The 14,644-nt window shown below is 37.8% G+C and overlaps 2 protein-coding genes across 6 annotated transcripts; both read left to right on the top strand.

Annotated features, from left to right (window-relative positions):
* The first annotated feature begins 80 nt into the window (after positions 1-80).
* LOC131553961 (peroxynitrite isomerase THAP4-like) lies at positions 81-3,613 on the top strand. 2 transcript variants are annotated; one of them, XM_058798956.1, is made up of 3 exons: positions 81-816; positions 2,643-2,775; positions 3,098-3,613. In XM_058798956.1, the coding sequence occupies exons 1-3, from the start codon at positions 517-519 to the stop codon at positions 3,136-3,138; spliced, it is 474 nt and encodes a 157-aa protein (XP_058654939.1). In that variant the 5' UTR covers positions 81-516; the 3' UTR covers positions 3,139-3,613. The 2 variants fall into 2 exon arrangements, with proteins under 2 accessions (XP_058654939.1, XP_058654938.1); XM_058798955.1 differs by having other exon boundaries at positions 2,643-3,613.
* A 330-nt stretch (positions 3,614-3,943) lies between these two features.
* matr3l1.1 (matrin 3-like 1.1) lies at positions 3,944-14,628 on the top strand. 4 transcript variants are annotated; one of them, XM_058798948.1, is made up of 22 exons: positions 3,944-4,061; positions 4,583-6,373; positions 7,136-7,197; positions 7,627-7,665; positions 7,754-7,803; positions 7,889-8,001; positions 8,091-8,201; positions 8,301-8,426; positions 8,963-9,079; positions 9,190-9,314; positions 9,491-10,439; positions 10,721-10,775; positions 10,909-10,943; positions 11,089-11,220; positions 11,689-11,828; positions 11,912-12,116; positions 12,258-12,389; positions 12,517-12,647; positions 13,496-13,628; positions 13,712-13,850; positions 14,047-14,168; positions 14,270-14,628. In XM_058798948.1, the coding sequence occupies exons 2-22, from the start codon at positions 4,781-4,783 to the stop codon at positions 14,291-14,293; spliced, it is 4,533 nt and encodes a 1,510-aa protein (XP_058654931.1). In that variant the 5' UTR covers positions 3,944-4,061; positions 4,583-4,780; the 3' UTR covers positions 14,294-14,628. The 4 variants fall into 4 exon arrangements, 3 of the variants coding, with proteins under 3 accessions (XP_058654931.1, XP_058654932.1, XP_058654930.1); XM_058798949.1 differs by lacking the exon at positions 3,944-4,061 and adding an exon at positions 4,074-4,295; XM_058798947.1 differs by lacking the exon at positions 3,944-4,061 and having other exon boundaries at positions 4,074-6,373.
* Positions 14,629-14,644: the final 16 nt, after the last annotated feature.

Below are 14,644 nucleotides of genomic sequence, written 5' to 3'. Positions count from 1 at the left end.
ACCTATTCATGGCCCCATTGTTATGTAATTAATCAGTCTTAATCAGAGCATGCAGTAAATCTGTGCTAATGACTTTGTCACAAGAAGTTTCACAGAAAATCAGTTTCTCTGGTTTATCATTTAAGACCTAAGGGCCCTTTTGTCACATTTAGTTATGTATTAAAACACCACTATTTAGAGATAATTGTTCATTTTTCTCCTGTTCCGATTCCGAATTCATTGGTGACTACTAATTATTATGCGATGGTGTTGTGATGCCTTTCCAGGAGATTATGAAATTATAAAGGAAATGTTATATTAATGTGGTTTAAAGATAGGTTTTATTCTGTCTGTAGCATAAGGGTTTTATCTGTTACCTATAGCCACAAAAAAAAAAAAAAAGTTAAACACTTTTGATAAATTGAATCTTGACGCATGCGCATTTTACGACAGATTTGACGTGTTTACGATACAACCTGGGGCGCTGTTTACAACCGAGCTGTATAGTCACAAATGGGTCATGCTGCAAATTGAACAATGGTGCGTATATGTGCTTTTCCTGGATGCTTCAACAGACAGAAAGCTGTGAGGTTGCGTCCTCGGCCGTTGTCGCCAGAGGAAAGGCTGACTTTTCACAGATTCCCACTAAATGATCCGCAGCGCCTGAAGCTATGGCTGCTCGCGGTTCACCGGGACACTAGTTTACCCGTTCAGTCTCTGGAAGTTTTGAGGCTATGCAGTCAACATTTTTCACGAGACGATTTCAGATCAGATGAGGGAAATGTACGACGATATCTAAAGTCAACAGCCGTCCCTATGTGGTTATTTAAAACGGAGGTACGTGAGGACAAACTTACAGAGATGTGAATTCTCATGACAGTGAAAACCATGCACTGTACTTTGTTCCAAACAAATCTATGATCACCAGTGTTGGGCAGTAACTACTAGTGTAACTAAATACTAATAATATTACAGTTACCATCCATAAAACAGCTTAGTTACTTTTGATACCTCGACCCCGTTGAGTTAAAATCCAACAATCAAATAATTCCTAGATTTATTTTCATAATTTTCACTACTTGCACGTGCGTGTGATGTCCCCAGTGCAGCATGCAAGCTTGGAATATGGAAAAGCTTACATTCAGCAGATAGAAATATTGCATTATATTGATTTTGTCAGGAAAAAGATGATCTGAACACTGTTGAGTATGTTGTGGCTTTACTTTACTAGCATCACATCCCACCCACATCACTGTAAGTAGCATGTGGTACATTATATTAATATAATTAAATATATTTTTGAAAAATTAAAGAGTTTCTTACACACTTATGTGATATAATAAAATACATAATGAAATATAATCGTATATGTGTGACCCTGGACCACAAAACCAGTCTTAAGTGTCAATTTTTCGAAATTGAGATTTATACATGATCTGAAAGCTGAATAAATAAGCTTTCCATTGATGTATGGTTTGTTAGGATCGGACAATATTTGGCTGAGATACAACTATATGAAAATCTGGAATCTGAGGGTGCAAAAAAATAAAAATCAAAATATTGAGAAAATCGCCTTTAAAGTTGTCCAGATGAATTCTTAGCAATGCATATTACTAATCAAAAACGACGTTTTGATATATTTACAGTAGTAAATTTACAAAATATCTTCATGGAATATGATCTTTAATATACTAATGATTTTTGGCATAAAAGAAAAATCTATAATTTTGACACATACAATGTATTTTTGGCTATTGCTACAAATATACCCCAGAGACTTAAGACTGGTTTTGTGGTCCAGGGTCACATATGAGTAACAGAAATTACAATTAGCTACACGTGATAATTAATAAGATTAATACAACACTTCTACTTGAATGCCACTATCAATCATTGAGTGTTTGTAATAACGTCTGGCTGTGATCCAATGTGGATTTTGGTCAAATGATGAGGCAGAAATATGCTGTTAGTAACATTCTAGAAGAATTTTATGTGGAAGATACACAGTTACAACTTCTGTGGGGCATGAAGAAAAAGTAATGTAACTAGTAGTGTAACTAATTACAAGTAACAATATTACTTTTGAAAGGAGTAACTAGTAATGAGTAAAATATTACATTTTTTGAGTAACTAACCCAACACTGGTGATCACAAAAGGCTTGTTTTAAGTAAGTTGGGAACAAACAACACCAGAAACATAATTCACAAATTTACCTTCACTCCACGGAAGTCATTGGTACGATATGATGGTGACTAAATATTTTATTATTTATTTATTTAAATAAAAAAATGGGTATGACCTGACTAATCTAAGGCCGGTGACAAGATTAAAATTAATGCGTGATCTAATTAATTAATGCATGAATTAATTCTTTAATGCGTGATCTAATTCCTTTAAACGATACAAACTAATTCATTTATTGTACGTAAAGGGTTATTGTGAAAACACTACTGTAGAATTAACCATATCACTATAGCGCAGTCATTATGTTATTTGTTGTGTTGTGCATACCGTGACAGTGTGCACTAAATCTGGTTTACAACATCAAATGGCATGATGGGTTGTTTTAGGAGGCTCGGAGTGATCCATCTCAGCCCAGACAGGAGCCCCGTGCAGCAGACAAAGATTTATCCACTGCTTTCCTTTGCTGTCCTTTGACCAGGAGGCTGAAGATGAAGAGACTGTTGCTGTTGTATCAGAGAAGAGTGTGAAGACTGGGGAGAAAGGCACTACACCAGCACCACCTCAAATAAAACTAGAATCTAGAAGTGCTGCTCTTGGTAATGCCCCAGTTGGTAAGAAGGCTTTGATTTTGCTAATAAATTGTTTCAGAGAGCCAGGCATTTGATGTAATGTTTGCATTACAGAAAGTGAGCAAAGACTGCTCTCTTTGTGATGAATGAAGCTGTGCATGAGTTCTGAATTTTTGTGAAAATTCCAGTTCTAATCAAAAAATGATTATGATTACACTGTACAACGAATATCTTGTTTACATGGTATCTACAATTTGTTGCTGTAATGAGGATTCGCTAAAATAGATCCTCACTAATTGTGATGTTATACAATATGTTTCTGAAACAAATGTTCTATTTTTTTCTCATCTAAAATATTTGGAAGAGGAGGAAGCCAAAGCACAGAGTAATGGGGTGAAGAAATGAACCACTCATGCTGGAACATCTTTTAATATATAGCCTATATTTATTTTTATTATTATTTTTTTATATTTTCTCCAATTAATGTAGTAGTAAAAGCTGATGAATACATACGCAAGTCATAGCTGTTCTGTTGTAACATAATGTATGCCACACATGTAACTGCTACTACTGTGTTTTTGTCTTTGTGTTGTTTTATTAATACTGAGGTCATGAATTATATTTTTCACAAAATTCAGAGAGAGAGAGAAAAATATATTTTAAACAGTCATGCAGAGTCTCGGGAGGGAATGTTGAAAGGTTTTATGCAAGATACATTTCTTGACATCAGTATTTTATTTTAATGTTATAATGTAATTAATCATGTTCAGAACACCTTACAGTAAAACTCTCTCTCTTTCTCTGTCTAGTAAATTTTTAATTGCTAAAAAGGCTTTGTAATATAGCAAGTGTTAGGGCACTACTGGCAATAAATGTCTGTAAAAATAAATTGTTAGTTCTTGTACCTTGTCTCTGTCTCTGGTCTATATATAAAACCTCCAGTATTTACTCCAGCATTAGACAATTGTGTTTACATCATTTGAAATTTTAACCATAGTTTCCTCTACGTTACTTTAGTTGGTACAGTTATTACTACTGTAACAATACTGATTAATATTAGTGACAAACATTGGTGTTATCAGATCTTATTTTTTAATTGCTCTAACCAATTAACGCTATAGTGTATATGTAATATTTTTTTTATTTCTGAATAAAATGTAATAAGTCATTTTTAATATTCACACATATTCAAACAATACAACTGCGGTGACTTTTATTTTGAAAGATCACATTTCCGGTTTAGACACCGAGAGAAGAAGAACGGCTTTCACCATAACCGCTATTTTGCAAAGCTTTAGCGATCAGTTGCTTTATTCCAGCTTATATAGGTGAGTTTTTATAAGTCAATACAAGCTGATTAGTTCATTCGTAATATAATTTTGATGACGGGTCATATGATGTTATTGCATTAGCGGGAATATGGCGGTTAGCATCAGGGCCAAAGACAAACGGAATATGGCGCTTAGCATCAGCCCAAAACACAAGAGATCAACCTTTCGGGAAAACCTGTGTCAAATTATTCTTCACTTTTAAGTTGAAAAGCAAACTCCACCTCCATTGAGGTAGTTTACATGAAATTTCAAGCAGTGACATGCTATCATTTTTTCTTATATAATAATTTTCGTGTGTTATAAATGCATGTTGAAATGAAAGCGAAAGTGATTCAAAACGTAAAGATGAAGCTTTCCCTTATACATATCCTCTAACAAAGTTCATGGACATTTGTCATCTACCAGTTACTTTAGTTAACTAACTATTTGTGATATTACTGGTCTGATGCAGCTGAAGTTATATAAAACAAATCCAGAGACCTCAACAAAGTGTGAATGATTTGATTTTTCATCTCAAGGTAAGACTGAAACAGGTGACACCCCTCAACCGGATTCACCGGCAGATCTTCCACCTGAAGCTGATCTCTTCAGTAAAGTCATATCAATACAAGGAGAAAAAGTTCTCCTTACTTAATATCTTTTTAACAGGCGAACAGCAGCTGCACCTGCAAGAGCTGTTTTTTTGAGGTCCTACACATATTTGACAACTTTGGGACATGTCTTACAATCAACCATACCGAAACCCACCCGATGATTACAGCGCAAGCAATGACAAGTACAAAGACTCGCAACGAGTTTATCACCGGGAGTCTACCGCTTACAGGTCGCGAATTAGGAGCGGATCTCCAGAGCGGACGTCTCCATCCTCATCAGAACCTGTCCTCTCGTCTGTTAAGGCTTTGTCTTTTCTGCATAGCTGTGGACTGGACGCTGAAGACCTTCAAACTCTGGCCGAGCTTCCTGAGCATCTCATCGCAGCCGATACCCTTCCTGACCTTCTTGCGCAGATCAAAAATAAGAAAGCGTCCAACACTTCTTCATCTAGGTCCAGTGGGCTCCAAGCTAGTTCATCATCTCGCTCCTGGGACGACAGGAGCCACACTCAGCTGGTTGAGTATCCCTTGGATTTGCCTGTCCATCAGTCATATTCCATTCCTCGAGAGCAGCTTCCAACCTGGGACGACCGCTGGGAAAATGCCCAACAAACAAGCTCTCCAACATGCACGTACACCGGTTCTGACTCAAACTATGTGGTTGAGTACAACCATCTGAAAGATAAAGAGTCTTATTTTGATAAAGCGTCTTATGCCACAGAAGCATCAAGGCAGAAAACGTCCGTTGTCCCGCAGTCTTACTCTAGCCACAGCAGAGACGTTAGTCAATCCTCACATTTGTCCAGCAGAGACGTCAGTCATTCCTCTCCTCTGCCCAGTAGAGATGCAAGTCAATCCTCCCTTCGCTCTAGCAGAGATGTCAGTCAGTCCTCTTATCTGTCCAATAGAGACATCAGTCAGTCCTCGCATCGCTCTAGCAGAGAAGTCAGCCACTCCTCACATCTATCCGGTAAAGACATTGGCCAGTCCTCACATCTGTCCAGTAGAGACATGGGCCAGTCCTCACATCTATCCAGTAGAGACATGGGTCAGTCCTCACATCTGTCGAACAGAGATGTTGGTCCACCCTCGCTCCTGTCCAGCAGAGACGCTGGTCCACCCTCGCTCCTGTCCAACAGAGGCATCGCTCCACCCTCGCTTCTGTCCAGCAGAGACGTCGGCCCACCTTCTCTCCTATCCGGCAGAGACGCCGGTCTACCCTCGCTCCTGTCCATCAGAGACCTTGCTCCACCCTCGCACCTGGCCAGCAGAAACGTTGCTCCACCCTCGCACCTGGCCAGCAGAAACGTTGCTCCACCCTCGCACCTTGCCAGCAGAAACGTTGCTCCACCCTCGCACCTGGCCAGCAGAACCGTTGCTCCACCCTCGCACCTGGCCAGCAGAAACGTTGCTCCACCCTCGCACCTGGCCAGCAGAGACGTTGCTCCACCCTCGCACCTGGCCACCAGAAACGTTGCTCCACCCTCGCACCTGGCCAGCAGAGACGTTGCTCCACCCTCGCACCTGCCCAGCAGAAACGTTGCTCCACCCTCGCACCTGCCCAGCAGAGACGCTGGTCAATCTTCACACCAACGGAGGACAGAGTCAGCTCCTAGAGTGCCTACCAGGAAGGAGGCGTCAGATTTCCACGGGAAAACTCCACCAGTATTTCCCTACGCATGCGTGCTCTGCGATATCACTGTCCTCTCTAACAAGGTAAGTAGCTTATTTTTCGCTCTCACAGATTCTACATTACCAGCTATTTACCAGACAGTTGCAGGCAAAATACACATGAGCGTACTGTGGCATATGAGGTAAGTCCAAGTAGCATATTTGTTAGTAATGCGTTAAAGGTATAGTTTACCCCAGAATGGAAATTCTGTCATGTTGTACTGAACCTGATAAAGACAGAAAGTAACAAAAAATCAGTTCACTCAACTCATGCACTGTATGAGTCCTCAAATCTCATTCCCGCTTCTGCATATGCAAATATGCTGCATCATGTTCGGTCACAAGACATGCAAGAACCAATGGAGTCACTGGCCAATGAAGTCATACTTGGGGGTAATGCATCGTGATGCAAAAAGTATGAATATGCACCAGTGGGATTGAGATTTAAGGACTATAATGGAAGTGAAGATTTGCACTGCATAATGACTTGATAATTGACATGTCATTTTGTTCTTGATATGATGGTCATTTTTGTTTGAGTTTTGTTTTGTTTTGTTTTGTTGAAGAGTGCAAAGAACCAAAATTTAAGATCTGTCCATTTTGATGGCATATGCAGTTAGAGGGTGTCAAAAACTCATTAGCATAAGAGTATACATGATTCTTGCAGATACGTTTTGTTTAAAGTTGGTGGAAGTCTGTCTTAATCATATGGACTATCCATGTACTTATTATACATTTTAGTCATAGTCATATTATACATTTTAGTGCCTCATGAATGAATATTTAGAGATATAACTTGTCTTTTAGGACTGGTCTGTGCATATAAAAGGAGCCCAACATGCTCATAGTCAACTTAATCTTGTGGAAAAGTAAGTATCTTCAACTTTATTCTTCATGTTGTTTCTAAATAATTATTTCTGTCAAACATGAAAGACAAGCGGTTTAACAAACACATTTGGTGAGAGTGAGGATGATTTAAGAGATTTACATTTTATACAGATTTATTGCCAGTAGTAGTCATACAGGTTTAACATGAAATATAAGTCCGTGTACAGACAAAGCATGTGCAATTCTTTACGACACATTTTATGAAGTAATAGTATTATGTATTTTCCACCTTGATGTTTTATAATGTGGGACACCAAGTTAACAGTAGCATGATGATACTAACAACTGCATGGGTTCAGTTCTGCTCACATACTGATATAATGCAGGCCTTGAATGTGTTAACCTTTAGATAAAAGCAACTGCCAAAATGTTCATGTCAATAAATGTTTTACACAAATATCCTTCATTAGATATCCAGCGTGGGATCAGACAATCCAATCTGCTAGAAGGTAGAATCATTCCCTCATTATATTTGTAAAATATAAATTCGTAAAAAAAAAATTAGTTAGTTTACATGTTATGTATACACTTTAACAGAAATGAGCCCCATCCTGATCGACGCATGTCCAGAACAACACAGGAACGAGGTAACGTCTTTATCCTCTTCATAGTGATTTGAGCATCTTCTAGATATTTTGGATATTATAAATGTTGTGCTTTTTTTTTTTTCAGGTGGAACCTCAAGCAGTAGAAAGGGATCGTCAGGCAGCAAAAGTGGAGCGTCAAACAGTAAAAGTCAATCATCGAGCAGCCAAAAGCGCAATAGCACTGAAGCAACAACGAAGGTGGATTTTTATTTCTGATGTTCCGTTTCACTGCTTGTTTAATGTTCAGACGTTATTATATTTATTTATTTTACTATATTTGATTACAGTGCAAAGTGGTGTGTGTCAAGTTTGAAGTGGATGATGTGGACGAAGCTTACCTGAAAAAATTGCTTGGCCAGTTTGGGGCGATTGTCAAAATTATTATGTTACCTAGAATGGTATGCCATTTTATTTTTAATATATATAACTTGTTTAACAAATACACAAATCTGATTTTTGAATGGCCTGTAATACTTTTTTCTTGTAATATTTTTTAGGCTTTTGTGAATATGGGAACAGCAGGCCAGGCAGAGGATATAGTAAAATATTTCTACCAAAACCCTTTGAGGATCAGAGGAGAACTGGTCGTATTTACACTGTCTGCAGCATTTAATTTCCTACAGGTGAGTAATGAAAAGTACAATTTTATGTTAAACCAGACGACCAAATATGAGGACCTTCTTCCTAAAATACAAGTACAACCACATATTTTCCTGTGTGAACCCATTTATACAGAAAATATTAAGTGATATTTCAAAGACAACATGTTGTTTCCTAAATTAATTAGTCATTATATTGTCAATGTAGTAATTATTATAAAATATATGGTTGTTTTACTAGTTTTCTGTCAGAGATTGAGCAGGAGCGCGACAGTGCTTCATCTGTGTTGTCAAAGGCTTGATAAGCAAAATGACACATTCAGGTTCATAAGCAGTTATCATTTCATCATATGATGATTAACTTGAATGATCCACTTCAGCTACATTCACTCAGCTATCTGCTTTTCAGTCGGGCACCTAATTCAGTTATGTTAGGAAGGGATCCGAGATATTTTCTAAGTGCCATTCAGAAGTGACACCTTCAAAAGTGACTTGCATCCATTTGATTTGTTTTAGTTTGTCATCAATGGTGATTGAATGATTTTCTTCATGTTTTACAGACTTCTCGTGTAGTGAGCTTTTCACCGTTACCTTCTGGTGATGGCATACGCTCGGAGTTGACGGCCATTGCTAAGCGTTTCGGATCAGTAAAACATTCTCTGTTTCTCCCAAGCCGGGTAGCTAAGCTTATTATTGTGCAAATATTTCTATTTATTTACTTATTCTTATGGCATGTTTTTTTCTCTGCAGTCATCTATGTTGATAAAGACTTTGTGCCTTTTTACAGGGTTATGTGGAGATGAGCAGTGCAGAAGAGGCCGACAAATTGGTGGAGCACTATTCAACCAATTCACTTAAAATAAAAGGAAAAACCATTAACGTTTGCTCCTCAACTGAGTACCAGACGCTTGAGTAAGCCAGTTTTGCTGATCTTATGTTAGCTTGTAAAGACACCATTTTTTTGCATTTGGACATAATTTTATTCTGTTTTGTTGGGTAACGCTAGAGATGTTACACTTTTGATCTTAATTTGGTGTGCGTTTTTCCCTTCTAAAATAACACGCTTGGTATTTCTCTTCATGGTCTAGAACGACGGATGCTGACAAAGAAAAATCACCAGTTCCTTATAATAGCAGCAGCAGCAGCAGCAGCAGGAGGAGGAGGAGGAGTTGCAGCCCAAGAAGGAGATCCCACAGAGACTCTCCCAGCCCCAAACGAAGAGCTTCTGAAGACAGGTCCAGGTCTCGCAGGAGTCACGACTCTAAGAAACGAGAAGAAAGTCAACGCTCACGGGAGAAAACCAAAGAGAGCTCTAGACGGGACAGCTCATCCAAATCCCGTTCTAAAAAAAGCTCTCCTTCAAAAGACCAGAAGCAAAAAACAAAATCGGAAGAAAGTGTGAAGGAGACTGTTGAAGAAGACAACAATCAGTCTGACATCATGACTGATGACAGTGATCTTGAAGGAGTGGCAGTTATAGCAGATGATGGTGAAGCTCTGAATTCAGAAGATGAGCTCACAGTAGATGAAGACATGGATGATGAGGCGCATGAAACCTCAGATGAACAGGAACAGGATGCATCTGAAGATGTCCAAACTGTGAAAGAGTCAGATGATCAGACTAAACCTTCAGACATGGACACATCGAGCATACAGCCAGAGACGTCAGAGTGTGAACCAACTGCTACAACTTCGGAAAGATCGAGCGATTGTAAGGAAGCCCAAGAGCTTCAAGGAGAGCAAAAAGAGCTTCAAGAAGGAGAGCAAAAAGAGCTTCAAGAAGGAGAGCAAAAAGAGCTTCAAGAAGGAGAGCAAAAAGAGCTTCAAGAAGGAGAGCAAAAAGAGCTTCAAGAAAAGCAAGAAGAGATTCAACAAGGAGAGCAAAAAGAGCCTCAAGAAAAGCCAAAAGAGCTTCAAGAAAAGAAAAAAGAGCTTCAAGAAGAGCAAAAAGAGCTTGAGAAAAAGCGAACAGTACTTGAAGAAGACCAAAAAGAGCTTCAACAAGGGGAGCAAAAAGACAGTACAGTGGAGATGGAGGTAAACGCAAATGAGTGTAACAGTTACCTACATTTTGAAATTGGGGACTCAACATGTAAAAAAAGGATATCAAAAAATGTAGTATTAATAGTCATGGCCTAGCAGCTTTGGTGCTCTTTCTGGCAACACATGTTCAAGTCCTGCTTGCATCATTTCCTGATCCCCTTTTGATTGAATAGAATGTACGCAATTTAAGTATTACAGTTGGTGGTGATACACAGTTAATAATGTTGCATTCTATTTTTTTAAAAATATACATCTGTCCTGTTTTGTCTGTGTAGGAGGCAGCAGAATTCTCTGAGAATCTAGACAAGGAGGGAGTGTTGACTGAAAAAGGTATTATTATTGAATCATTCAACCGTAAAAGCAATAAAGTTGTGCTGTATGTTTTCCTAAAACTGTTTTTGTAGTTTTTCTTTAGTTATTAGATTTGAAAGATAATTGAAGAAGTATGTCCATTCTGTTTTAGGTGATGAAATGGAGATCTCGACTTCAAGCACCGAGGTTAGTCTGTTTTTCCCTTTCAAGGGTTTGTGATTGTGTATATAATATGGAACACAAATGATGGTGTCTTCTATTAATTATGCTAAGGCATTTTGAGTTAGTTATAATTTTCCCTTTTTTTTTTTTTTTTTTTTTTTTTTTTTAGGAAAAGTTTGGCAAAGTTCTGGAGGTGGCAGGTTTTCCAGTGGCTAAAAAATACAGTGAAGCAGATTTGCTGAAAATTGGGAAAAAATACGGAGATGTGGCAAACTGCTGTCTGGTTCGCAGCAATCGAAAGGTAAAATGATCAAATTAAAGCATAATTTTAACATTAAATAGAAGGAAATGGTGTATGCAAAAGTAAACAAAATGTCAAACTGTTAATTTGCATTCTATTTTTTAAGGCGACATTGGTATTTTTTTATACTTTTGATGATATTGGTCAGATATAGTTCAATGTATGTATTTTCTCTGAAATGTCACATAAACAGTAATATTTTAATGCATATATTTTTTACGAAAATATTCTGTTAGAAGAAAAATGTTAAGGACTAATTGTTGAATCAGAGTTTTAAATCGATTCATTAGGGCTTTCCGAAATAGTTAACCTATCATTGATATAGTCTGAGTGACCTAGTCATTACAGTTTTCATGAGAAATTCTTACAGCTCTACTTTTAAGTGTTCATGATACGTGATGTGCAGGATTTGTCTACGTGATATATGTAGAATTAACGCAACTGCAATTAATTATGTTTTCATTGCAGGTGGAGAAGGCATTAATTGAGATGGTGAATGCTGACGATGCTGCAAAACTCGAAGCAGAGTGTAAAAGGCAACACATTAAACTAGGCGGCAGAAACTTGAGGATAACCGTGTCAAAGAAATACAGCCAGTTGAACGAGGGGTAACTTACATTTAAATTACTACTTTTCTGTAGTGTTTTTGTGTTCTGAAGAACACATCAGATGATAATTGATTCTGTTTCAGGCAAAGTATTGACGCTGACTCTGAGAAAGAGAAAGTTAAGGAAGATATTGAAGAGAACAATACGGAGCTGTCAAGCACACTGTCTTCCAATGAGGAGAGTGCAGTAGTGATGGCTGAGACCGAGATCTCTGAAGAAGATGCTGAGGCTCAGGAAGCAAAGGAAACCAGCATGGACACAATCATGCAAACGTCTAGTGATGAGGAGGTAAAATCAAGAAATAATGAATCTCAAATATAATGTCTTTATAGCGGTATATGTCTTTTTATGGAAGCCACAAAACACATGTAAACATCGCCGTATCATTGATTATACACAGCATAGTCTTATTGCTTTCCAATACTTCAGGAAGGGTATGGCAGAGTTCTCCGGATCAGAAATCTTCCAATGCCTGATGAATACACTGATGCAGAATTTCTGAGCATCGCAGAACCGTATGGTAAAGTAGTACGCCATTGGATGTTTCGCCTTCATCGAACGGTTAGTAGATATAACTGCCATATATATATATATATATATATATATATATATATATATATATTTCAAATAGATTCGGTGTTTCCATCAATGAAATCTTAAAATTTTGTCCCCCTCCCACACCCACCAGGGACTGATTGAAATGAAAAAGGCCTCTGATGCTGAAAAGGTTGTAGCTGCGGCCAACATGAATAAAATAACAGTTGCTGGAATGCATCCCAAGATTGCAGTGTCTTCCAAACATGCTAATTTAAATAAAAGGTAGTGGATAGTCATTTATGCACTTAATTTTTCTGTACTAAAATGCATATTCAAAATAGCTGTGCTAATTGCTTATTTGTCATCTTTGTAGTGTGTTGTAAGCAGTCATTGTTTCTTGATGTCAAACACAGAATCAGGGCCTCAAGACCTGCAAAATTGATTATAGTCAGCATTATTAACAATTAGTGATATCAGTTTACAATAGTGAAAAATGGGTAAAAAATGTTTGGGGAAAAAAAGTGCACAACCAAAAACTGTTCAGAGCACAAAACACTTTATATTCAAACAAGATAATAGGGTTTGATTTGGATTGCCTTTGTCAGGTGTTTGGACAGATGAGTGTGCTCTTTGGTGTGCTTGAGAGGTGTTTTGCTACAAGGCTCTTCACAAGTCACCATTAGATGTTTCTGAGCATGAATGCTTTATATCATCCAACTGGAGTGCAACAGAGAAAACTATTCTGATTAAATATTTTTGGGATGTTAAATGTAGGTTTTAAATGCACCATGTTTAATTGCATCCTACATCTAACACAGATAATGCTATTTTTATGAGTCGCGTTACTCTTCCTCATATTGAAAACTGGACAAACACTTTGTTGTGAAGCATATATGCTGTGCAATTTTTTTTTTTTTGTAACATTTTTGCACATGGTATGTTCAGCATGATCTTCAGCATATTTTTATAGTTTTCAATTTGCACATTTTTCCAAATGTAAACAATGTATATTTTTTAAGACAGATAACATTTGACCAGTTTATCTTACTGAACTGAATAATCAGTTATGAAAGTCACTCATTGCATCCCTACACCAAATGTACTCCTATCCGTTTTGTGTTGTTTGCTAGGTACTTTCTACATGGACCTAGTGATGGTTCTATACACCCATATTTCGAGTTCGAGGAAGAAAATGATGAATCCAAGACACAAAACAGTATTTCTGAGCAGCAGCCGTCTATCCAGACATCAGCGAATGTCAAGGTGAAACATTCTCACTTATTTTCCTGTCTTTGGTCAAATCCCTGTTTGGTAAGCTTGGTATAGATAAATTACACTGGTTTTAGGAGTCCTCGAATGATAATCAAGATGACAACTCGAAGGCAGATGAGAAGCAGGTTTCTGCAGCTGATGATGGAAGTGAAACGAAGGCGGAAAATTCAGACGGTGTGTCAGAGATGCAAACACCTGTGATGGATCTAGTGGGTAAGAGCGTGTTTCACAGCCCTCTGAAAACATGATGTTTAACAAACCCAAGCTGCGAGAGTTTCTAACGCTCATGCAAATCCTCAGGGAATTAAGTAGCTACCGTTTAATAAAAGTAGTAAGGCACTTTAGTCTGTGCTACATGGACCGTACAGCTCTGCTTCTGCACAACTGATCTTTTGTACTTTACCAACAGGCACAGAGTTTGTTCGGCCTGTGGTGGGTTACTTCTGCAGCCTGTGTAATGCCATCTATGCCAGTGAGGAAGAGGCCAAGGACGAGCACTGCAGGACCCCAATGCATCATCAAAAGCTGAAGGCAAACCTTCACAAACTTCTCATTTGCATGATTATTTTGCATATTTTAGTGTGGTAGAAAATATACAAGACTGACATTTTTTCTCATTCTTTTTCTCTTAGGAGCACAAGGAGCGTTCAACATAAACCATGACATGAATCAAGCCAATCCAGAAATCATTCATAGACGCTCATGATGATAACATACTGTAGCTAATTCACATCATAATATGTGTCAAGTCATTAATTGATTCAGTACTAATGCAGAAATTGTCATTTTATTTGATCTTTTTTTAATTATAGCTTGTTTGTTCTGTTGTCCTATTGTTTCATTAATTGTTTTATCTGGCGATCAACAAAAACTGTTGTTTTCTTCAAAAAGCATGTACTTTATTGTAGTGTACTGGATTGAGTTTATAAGCAAAATAGAATGCATTAAAATCCTCCCTGTTCAAATAAAGACATGTACAGTTGTCAAATAAGCGCGCTTGTTTTCTT

This window comes from Onychostoma macrolepis, chromosome 14 (assembly GCF_012432095.1).
Source record: "Onychostoma macrolepis isolate SWU-2019 chromosome 14, ASM1243209v1, whole genome shotgun sequence".
In the NCBI taxonomy this organism is placed as follows: Eukaryota; Metazoa; Chordata; class Actinopteri; order Cypriniformes; family Cyprinidae; genus Onychostoma; species Onychostoma macrolepis.
This window is presented reverse-complemented; position numbering and strand designations above follow the sequence as displayed.

Coding starts and splice junctions, on each gene's coding strand:
- LOC131553961 (XM_058798955.1), top strand. CDS start 517: ATGGTGCGTATATGTGCTTTTCCTGGATGCTTCAACAGACAGAAAGCT. Junction 817..2,642: donor TGTGGTTATTTAAAACGGAG/GTACGTGAGGAC, acceptor TCCTTTGACCAG/GAGGCTGAAGATGAAGAGAC.
- matr3l1.1 (XM_058798948.1), top strand. CDS start 4,781: ATGTCTTACAATCAACCATACCGAAACCCACCCGATGATTACAGCGCA. Junction 11,829..11,911: donor TACAGCCAGTTGAACGAGGG/GTAACTTACATT, acceptor ATTCTGTTTCAG/GCAAAGTATTGACGCTGACT. Junction 13,851..14,046: donor ACCTGTGATGGATCTAGTGG/GTAAGAGCGTGT, acceptor CTTTACCAACAG/GCACAGAGTTTGTTCGGCCT.